The 8,474-nt window shown below is 58.0% G+C and overlaps 2 protein-coding genes across 3 annotated transcripts; both read left to right on the top strand.

The window, feature by feature from the left end:
• Window positions 1-417: 417 nt before the first annotated feature.
• On the top strand, window positions 418-1,924 carry LOC123352139 (protein S100-A2-like). Its single transcript, XM_044991897.1, has 2 exons — window positions 418-564; window positions 1,719-1,924. The coding sequence occupies exons 1-2, from the start codon at window positions 418-420 to the stop codon at window positions 1,881-1,883; spliced, it is 312 nt and encodes a 103-aa protein (XP_044847832.1). The 3' UTR covers window positions 1,884-1,924.
• Window positions 1,925-3,378: 1,454 nt separating this feature from the next.
• Window positions 3,379-6,246, top strand: LOC123352134 (protein S100-A4-like). Of its 2 annotated transcripts, none has more exons than XM_044991889.1 (3): window positions 3,379-3,505; window positions 4,908-5,066; window positions 5,919-6,246. In XM_044991889.1, the coding sequence occupies exons 2-3, from the start codon at window positions 4,926-4,928 to the stop codon at window positions 6,081-6,083; spliced, it is 306 nt and encodes a 101-aa protein (XP_044847824.1). In that variant the 5' UTR covers window positions 3,379-3,505; window positions 4,908-4,925; the 3' UTR covers window positions 6,084-6,246. The 2 variants fall into 2 exon arrangements, with proteins under 2 accessions (XP_044847824.1, XP_044847825.1); XM_044991890.1 differs by lacking the exon at window positions 3,379-3,505 and adding an exon at window positions 4,509-4,721.
• Window positions 6,247-8,474: the final 2,228 nt, after the last annotated feature.

Genomic DNA, 8,474 nt, shown 5'->3' with positions numbered 1-8,474 from the left:
AGGCACCACCCCTGCAGCTCCCATTGGCCACAGTTCCTGGCCAATGGGAGTGCGGAAATGGTGCTCGGGGCTGGGGCAGCGCGTGGAGCTCTGTAGCCTCCCCGCCTAGGAGCCGGGCCTGCTGGCTGCTTCCGGGATGCAGTGCGGAGCCAGGACAGGTAGGGACTATCCTACCTTAGCTCTGCAGTGACGCCAACTGGACTTTTAACGGCCTGGTCGGCGGTGCTGACCGGAACTGCCAGGGTCCCTTTTCGACCGGGTGTTCCATTCGAAAACTGGACACCTGGCTCCCTGGGTCGGTTCCTCTACACGCCCTACCCAAGGGGCCCCCCACGTTCTGTCTCCCCAGTGGGGGTGTGGTCTCTGCTAACCCACCTGCTCTGCTCCTGCCTTTCAGCCCCCCACCCGGCGTCAGCCATGGCAGCTCCGCAGACCCTGCAGCAGGCGCTGGCTGTGCTGGTTTGCACTTTCCAGCGCTATTCCAAACGGGAAGGCGACAGATTCATGCTCAGCAGAGGGGAGCTGAAGGAGCTGCTGGAGAAGGAGCTGCCCAGCCTGGGAGATGTGAGTAAGCTTGTGGAGGAAGCTGGAACGGAGCCGTTGGGATGAGACGAGAGCAGTCTCCACCCCGAACCGGTTACAAACCATGAATGACAATAATTCCCAGCACCTAGAGGCCTCAGCTGCACAGACCCAGCAGGAGAGACAGTCCAGGAGCTCACAGTCTGATAGACCCAGGGTGGGAGGGGAAACAGGCATGGAGAGGGGAAGTGAGGTGACCAAGGTCACCCAGCAAGTCAGTGCCAGAGCCGGGAAAGAGCCTAGTTCCCTATCCACTAATCCAAGCTGCCTCTTGACTTTTTTATTTGTTTTCAATGTATCTTTCCTTGTCACATGTATGAATCCCCACCAGCTCCGCCTGAGCCCTGGGTTTCCAGGACCAAAGCCTGGACTCTGCCACTTGAGCAAGAAGAGTGGCCCTGGTAGCGGATGACAGTAGTAGGCTGTTATCCTCTATGGGGACCAGCCTCTGGACTGGGACATGACGATTTACACCTGCTCCCCTGGATTCTGGCTTGGACTGGAAGCAGACCCCGTGTGTTGCTGTACAAATGCTGCCCAGCGACCGTGCGCCGGCGCTGGGCTGTCACCCGGGGTTACACCAGGACTGAGGATAGTTTGGTCCAATTTCAGTGTCTTATGAGCCAAGTTTGCAGGACGAGATCAGCCCCTTCCAAATCTGGCCAGGCCTGTGAAAACTGGGGTGGTGGTGGGGGACCAGCATTTCATCGCAGGGCAGAGGAATGGTAACTGCCTGTGACAGTGAGCAGGGAAAGGTGTATAATTTCCACAACACGCTCGGGATGGACATTTCTTCCTAAGCTCATTATTATGTAGGTTCCGGTAGCACCGAGCGGCCCCGTTGAACCAGCGCTGTACAAATGCAGCGGGAGAGACAGTTCCCATCCCGAAGAGCTTGCAACCTAAACAGACTAATTATTGGTCCCTTATTACCCCTGGCGAGTAAAGCTTGGAGCGGTTTGCCCAGGGTCCCTCACAGAATTGGTGGCAAAGACAGGACTTGAAGACGGGTCTCCTGAACCCTAGCCTGCTGTCCTAACCACTAGGCGGTCTGGCCCGTCTGGCCGTCACCGAGTTTGAAAGACTCCTGAGGGGGTTTCACTTGCCCCGTTACTCACCTTCACTCTTGCCCCTAGGTACAAGTGAAGGAAGGCGCCTTTGAGGAACTGCTGAGCATCCTGGACGCTAACAGAGACGGGGAAGTTGACTTCCAGGAGTACATTCGCTTCGTGGCGGTGGCGTGCACCTTATGCCACGAGTTTTTCTTGGACTCCCCTGTAGTTCTGCCACGTGCACAATAAACCCACCCCTGCTCGGGCACAGGCAGCTGGTTTTGTGCAGGGCATGAATACAAAGCAGGAGAGCAAAATTATAGGTCTGGCAGCAACTGTGCAGCTACCTGGGAACCTCGCACTGGGAAAGGTCATGGTGTGTCACGGACTGAACTCGTGTCTACCTGCCCCAAATACCACAGACCACTCCCTTGAGCTAAAGGAGACCGTCCATCAGCGAGCAGCAGCAGAGCATTGTTTCTCAGTCCTGGAGAGGAGGGTCATGAAAGGCAACCGGGGGTTCGTGAGGCATTGAAAAAACGTATTAGTCTACAGCAAAGCAAATCTCCTTTCCCCACTCCCAGCCCGCCCTGGTCCATCCACAGCCACACAAATCAGTTATATTGGCTTCACTGATACATTGTTGTACTCTTGCTTTCATAGTTAATGTGTTGTGTGTTGGGGAGGGGGTGTCACATACATTTGTGACTGAATGAGAGTTTGCCAGCCTGAAAATGTTGAGCAATGCTGCAGCAAAGGGTTTATGACACATGGTTGAACTGAACGGATTGCACCCAGCAGAGGGCAGCAGCGCTCCAACCCAAGAAATTCCCAAGCAGGATTAAGTTACGCAACCTTGAATTCCACCGCACAGTCCTTGCAGTTATGAAATATGAATAATTCGCATCTCATTTTAGTTAAATAATATCATGAGCCGGGCTCCGGAGATGCACCAATGTTTCCAATCCTGGAGGTATTTTTGCCGTATTTGCCCTATTCAGAATTGTCTGCCATAAGCATGGAACGTGTCCAGGGCTAACTGCTTAGTCAGGACCAATTCCTTCCCCTGCAGCAGCGTGAGACGTCTTTGGGTTTTCTCTCCTGATTGTGGGGTTTCTTCGCTTGTCCTGTCGGACTGGCTGGTTTGAAATATTAATAAAGACTGGGTATGATCCTGGGTGCGGGGACTGCTCAGTGCGTGGTTGCCAGGTCCCCCCGGGATGAACATGTGAGCGCAGGCAGTGTGGAAAGTGGCTCCTAGCTGGGGACGAGTGGGACGAGAAGACAGACCTGGCGCGCCGGGCGTGCTGACCCTAGGGTGAGGGAGGCCTATAGAACTGCTTAGGCAGCGAGGTGGCAGGTGCATTTCGCTCGAAGCTGCAAAGTGACGCAGGTCTGACATCTCCATCGCCACGCAGAGCCGGAGTGTACTGGGAAGGGATTTGAAAATGTTATTTTCCTTATTTCCCCCATGCACCCTTTGTCCAGCCCTGCTGATTTTCCTTCCCCCTCCTGCCGCTCCCTGGTCTAGCTGAGGCCAGGAATCAGGATTTCATGGCTGTGTGGCTGGCGGCTTCCCCCACCCCCCCAGCCTTCCTGTCTCCTAGCCCAGGATGAAAGTCCCTCCTTGCCAAACAGCTGGAAAGCATCATCCAAGGGCGGGGCTGGGTGGGTGATGGTCCAGGGGTACCCGTGTTCTCCTGCCAGCCGTCTGCAAAGAGACTCGCACTTTCATTGGCCTCTTTTTAATTCGACCCCCCCCCCAAGGGGGTGTTCCTTGAAGCTCTGCTAGGGCTATAAATACTGAGCCCTGTCACTCAGCCTCACTCCGGCCCGGCCTTCCCTTGCTCTTCTTCCTGTTTGCTGCCTGGGTAAGTTGGTTTGCTGCCAGCAGTTTGCATTTCGGGGCTGCCTGGAGGCACCATGTGCGGGGGCTACCCTGGGCAACCGGCGGGGGTCTGGCTTTGAGGGCAGCAGGGCCAACGGTGTCTGTGAGTCAGCAGGGAAAGCCAGTCGCTAACGCTGCAGCTCCCGAGCAGTCGGGCTTGAGTTCAGAGGCTGCGTTTTGCAGCTGGCGGCTTGCGCTGCTCCCTGCTGCTGCAGATGTGGGGCGGCCGAGCCTCTCCAGACAGCGCTAGGCGGGCTCCAGCAAGGGCCAGTAACCATCCCCGTCTCTCCAGGCAGGAGCCAGGAATCAGTTCTTGCAGCAGGACTCAGCCAAGGCACATGGTGAGGCTGGAGAGTCCCTGCTTCTCAATGGGGCTTTTCTCCTCCATCCCCTGCTGCCACCCCTCGGTCCCCAAGTTTTTCCCCTCCTAGCCTCGGGGCTGGTATTCGGCACCAGTGCCAGAAGCCAGCGCCCCGCCTGTGCTGTCAGCAGGAGAGCGGTGGAGGCGGGAGGCAGCGGAAGGCAGGAAGGAGTGACACATCGGTGTGCCCTGCCCGGGGGGTGCATCACTGGCCTGGCAGGGCCTGATGCAGGACGGAGCCTGCTCTGGGGGCAGCCCCGGGACAGTCGGTGGAGTCACCCTGGATTGAGCCCAGTGTGACGGGAATCAGGAGCTGCCCCTCCGAGTGGCTGCCCCGCTCCTGAGTTAGTTCTAGCCGAAGGAGGGCGACTCCCTCTCTGCTGGGACCGGTGGGACATCGCACTGGGCCGCTGACGGAGGCAGGTGCCACCCGCATGGACGTATCATTAGCCACTTTCAGCACCTTTGTGGCTGAGCGCTCAGGTCACCGCATGGGCTGGGGATGTTTAAGGGATCGTAGGACTGGAAGGGACCTCGAGAGGTCGTCTAGTCGCATCCCCTGCACTCATGGCAGGACTAAGTATTATCTGGACCATTCCTGACAGCTGCTTGTCTGTGAGGCACAATGCTGGTAGCGTGCAGGAAGAGGGTTATCGCTAATATGTGGCTTCTGAAGGTCTGATTGGCCATAAACACCTCCCGGCCAGGCCCAAGTCCTACAGGGTGCCCAAGTCACTGGAAAGACAAGACCCGAGCTGTGCGACGGGGTCACAGATCCCCGTGTCTAGCTCCCTGGTCTGGCTGCACCCCGTTACCACCGGCTCCAGGAGGCTCCCAGGTATGAAAACAGAAGCCCCTCGCCCCATTGTCTGGCTTGGTGTCTCGTGCCTCGCTGGCAACGCACAAGTAAACCCCCGCAGGCCGTGCTAAGCTCACTCATTCCGTCCTACACTGTAACTCCTGTGCTCCCCGGTGGGGTGGACCCCCCCCCCCCTCTAACCAGCATCCCTTGTCTACCGGTCAGATTTGCTAGCGGTGCAGGATGGCCCGGCCCCTGGAGCGGGCTCTGGACACGATGGTCTCCACGTTCCACAAGTACTCTGGGAAGGAAGGCGATAAATTCAAACTCAACAAGGCTGAGCTCAAGGAGCTGGTCACGAAGGAGCTGCCCAGCTACATCAGCGTAAGGGCAAGGGAGGCTCGGCTGGGAGTCTGGGACCATCCCCGCTGGGCTGAGCAGCGACCTGGGAATCCTGTGGTGGGATGGGACCAGCCTGGGCCAGGCTCCGGACACGTCCCAAGCTCCAGCCGGGCGAAGAGCTGGCTAGCCATGTTCACGGGACGCAGCAGATAGACGGGGGGATGTTCTATGCTATGTTCTCTGCCAGTCCTGGCCCACTGCTGTGGCCCAGGGTGTGCGCTCAGATAGCCTGGGAAAACGGAGGCCCTGATCCTGCCATTGGGCCCATGTGGGTGGCTCCTTGATGACAGTGCAGCCTAGCGGACGGAGCACTGGAGTGAGACTCAGGAGACCTGGGTTCAAAACCTGTTGGAGACTGTGGGCGCGTCATTTCACCTGTCTTTGCCTCAGTTTCCCTGGCTGTAGAATGGGGCCAAAGATACTGACCTCCCTGGCGCAGCGCTCAAAGAGCTGGGGATTGTTACTGGGGTGTGGCAGGGTCCTTCCCACACAGACGGGGTTGGTATTAAAGGTCCCCTGGAACCTGCCCCAAGGGCCGGGGGGTTAGCTGGCTGGGCCATTGTGGTTAACTTGGGTATTTATGTTCTGCCTCTTTCAATACCCTTCCCCGTTTTGGCTGGATGTGGGATTCTCTGCGTCCCAAGCTGCTCAGCGTGCGCTGCACAATGAGAAGCTGCTGAGGCCGAGAGATGGCGGGAGGCCGCTCCAGGCAGTGGGAGCTGCAGAGGAGGAGGCGGTTGTGTTGGGTCAGAGGAGTTGTCTGCCTGGGCACCAGCTCAGGAACCAAGCGCTTTCATGCAAAGCTCCCTTTCTATCTTCCCCTCCCCTGGGCAGAAACAAACGGATGAAGCCAGCTTCCAACGGCTCATGAACAACCTGGACAGCAACCGGGACAAGGAAGTGGATTTCCAGGAGTACGCGACCTTCCTGGCCTGCGTCGCCATGATGTGCAATGAGGACTTCCAGGACTTCCCTGACAAGATGCCACGGAAGATGTGAAGCCTGGCCCTGGATGGCAGCGGGGAACAGACACCCAGAAACTCAGCTCCGGGGGCAATATCTGGGTTGCCTCCCTGCCGTTCCCTGCTGATAGCGCCCGTCCCCTCCCACGGCCCCTGCATTAGGAGTCTGGTGTGCTTTCAATAAAGGCTGCTTTAAAGACGGTCCCTGGTGTATTTTGCAAACAGATTTTTTTTCTTGGTGCCCAGATACCATGCTGATGGGCAGATTCCTTTATTGTCCAGGGTCACAGGCATGGATAAAAATAGAACCGTGGCTGATCCTCGCTCTCTGAGTCTGGTCTGGTCTGATGTATAACAGTGACAGAAAATGAATCCTGCAGGACCCCATATATTGCCCCTCCCCTCTGTTGCTTTGCCTGCTGAGCGAACAGCAGAAAGAGCTAATGGGGCACATAGAGGATAACAACCTACTACTAGTACCAGCTAAGAGAATTACTCCTTTAGCTCGTGTGGTAGGGGTCTCTGCTAAAGGTCTGGGGTTAAAACCCTCTGGGTGACCCATTATAAATGCAGACCCTCATTTCTCAGGAATATTTGCTGTGGGGGGTTTAAATCTGGGGTGTGAGCCGAAGCTCACTGCCATCCCTGGGCCTGTCCCCCTAGATCAGGCCCTCAGTGACCTTACAGCATATGGAATAAGCAGCGGCAGCCCAGGCCCTGAAGACCCAAGAAGGTGCAGACAACCCCAGTGGCCGGTGGGTAGCCAGGCAGAGCTGCCCTGGGGCTGATGGGAGTTCGGTCTGAGTAAGGACCTCAGAGTTTGGCCACGCAGAGAGAACAGCAAACGGGCCAAGCTGGGGCGGGCTCAGCTGGGCTAAAACAGAATTTGCTGCATTGTCAGTGGGTTGCAATAGTGCTGAGCACGGGGCATTCCCCAGGGTTCTGGGGGGAGGGACGGGCGCTTGCAGCGCGGCCAAGCCGGGGCTTCAAAAGTCCTGAGATTTCTTTTTACAAATAATAAATGCAGGAATCTTTATTTGTCTTCTGGTCTCAGAGATGCTAACAACCACTTTCCAGCTGGTCTCTGCAGCCAGGCGGGCTAGACACCTGGTTGTGTTGTAGGTGGAAGCTGGGATTTGCAGGTGATCACATGGTTCCAGCAGCTCATGGCTTTAAGAAACCCTGCCCAAAATCACAAGGCTCCCGGTCAGGTTGCAGGAGCTGGCAATGCGGCGCGGACGTGTCCTGCCTGAGCCAGGCAGCAGGAACAGACGCTCCTCGTGATTACTGTGCATTTGCAATGCACGCCAAGCACAAAGGCTTGGTTATTCTATCCCGAGCCATCCGCCCACCTCCCAGATCACATGACATCCCTTTGAGTCCTGTCGCAGTCAGGACAGGCTGGGAGCCTCCCCCCCCCCATTACACACCCGGGGTGGGCTCACCATTGTCCTGTGCCTCCTGCCGTCATTTGCACCAGTGCTCACAAGTGGGTGTGCAAGGCACCGTGCCGACCTGGCAGTCTCACCCCCACTGCTGCAAACGATGGCAGCTGCAGGACAGCAATGAACCGGGCCCTGAGGGTCTGTCTTCACAGCAGAGTTACCCCAAACTCTCACGTTGTCCCCTCGCCCCACACTTCCGTGGTGCTTGCAGTCTGGCCTAGCTGGCTAGCTGGGTCCAAGCCCAGGCTCTCCTTCCACTCGGGGTGGCAACTGCAGGCTAAGCCACTGGCCTGCTGATAGTCCTGCAATACCTTCCCACGGAGGACAGGCAACTTCTCCCCCCATCCCTTGGGAAAGGATCAGAGCGGCTCCGCTTAGCACGGGATCAGCCCCCGAGGTCCTGGCCGGGCTGGCGGCACACGCAGGAGAGCGCAGCCCCAGCGAGGACACGGCTGCTGGGGCAGGGCCTGGCACCGAGGCGTCTCACTCCCGGGTGCTGACTCTGCGGCCGAGCCTGAGCGTGGCGGGAGCAGAGAGAGGCCCCGGGGCCCGTGAGCGACGGACCGGCCTCCTCCCCGGAAGCCCCCCGTTAGTCGCTCTTCCCCCTGCAACACGTCGTGCTCCTCCCCAGCGATCGGCCGACCACGAATTCTCCGAGCTAGACTCTGCTCTGAGCACCTGCCCCCCAAATCTGCTGTTGACCCCCCTTATTTCCTCCCGACCTTCCAATTCTCTCTCGGCTCACGGCCCTTTGCATCGGCCAGCGACCTGCATCGCTGGAGCTCGTCCCCCGCCTGCCTGTGCATCCTGCTCACCAGGAAATCCCCTGTCGCCACAGGCGCAGGTGCCAGGCAGCAGCTGCTGCCGAGGAAGTGGGCGATAGTGGCCTGGTTGTTTCCTTTAGCCCTAGCCCCAGCCTGTGCCCATATAAACGGGCAGCTCCACGCCTGGGCCTGGGTGGGATCGTCCCCCCAAGCGCTGTT

Source organism: Mauremys mutica, chromosome 17, assembly GCF_020497125.1.
Source record: "Mauremys mutica isolate MM-2020 ecotype Southern chromosome 17, ASM2049712v1, whole genome shotgun sequence".
Classification (NCBI taxonomy): domain Eukaryota; kingdom Metazoa; phylum Chordata; order Testudines; family Geoemydidae; genus Mauremys; species Mauremys mutica.
This window is presented reverse-complemented; position numbering and strand designations above follow the sequence as displayed.

Bases quoted from the DNA above. Each gene is read 5' to 3' on its own strand.
- LOC123352139 (XM_044991897.1), top strand. From the start codon at position 418: ATGGCAGCTCCGCAGACCCTGCAGCAGGCGCTGGCTGTGCTGGTTTGC. The intron at 565-1,718 runs GTGAGTAAGCTT...TCTTGCCCCTAG, and splicing joins AGCTGCCCAGCCTGGGAGAT to GTACAAGTGAAGGAAGGCGC.
- LOC123352134 (XM_044991889.1), top strand. From the start codon at position 4,926: ATGGCCCGGCCCCTGGAGCGGGCTCTGGACACGATGGTCTCCACGTTC. The intron at 5,067-5,918 runs GTAAGGGCAAGG...TCCCCTGGGCAG, and splicing joins AGCTGCCCAGCTACATCAGC to AAACAAACGGATGAAGCCAG.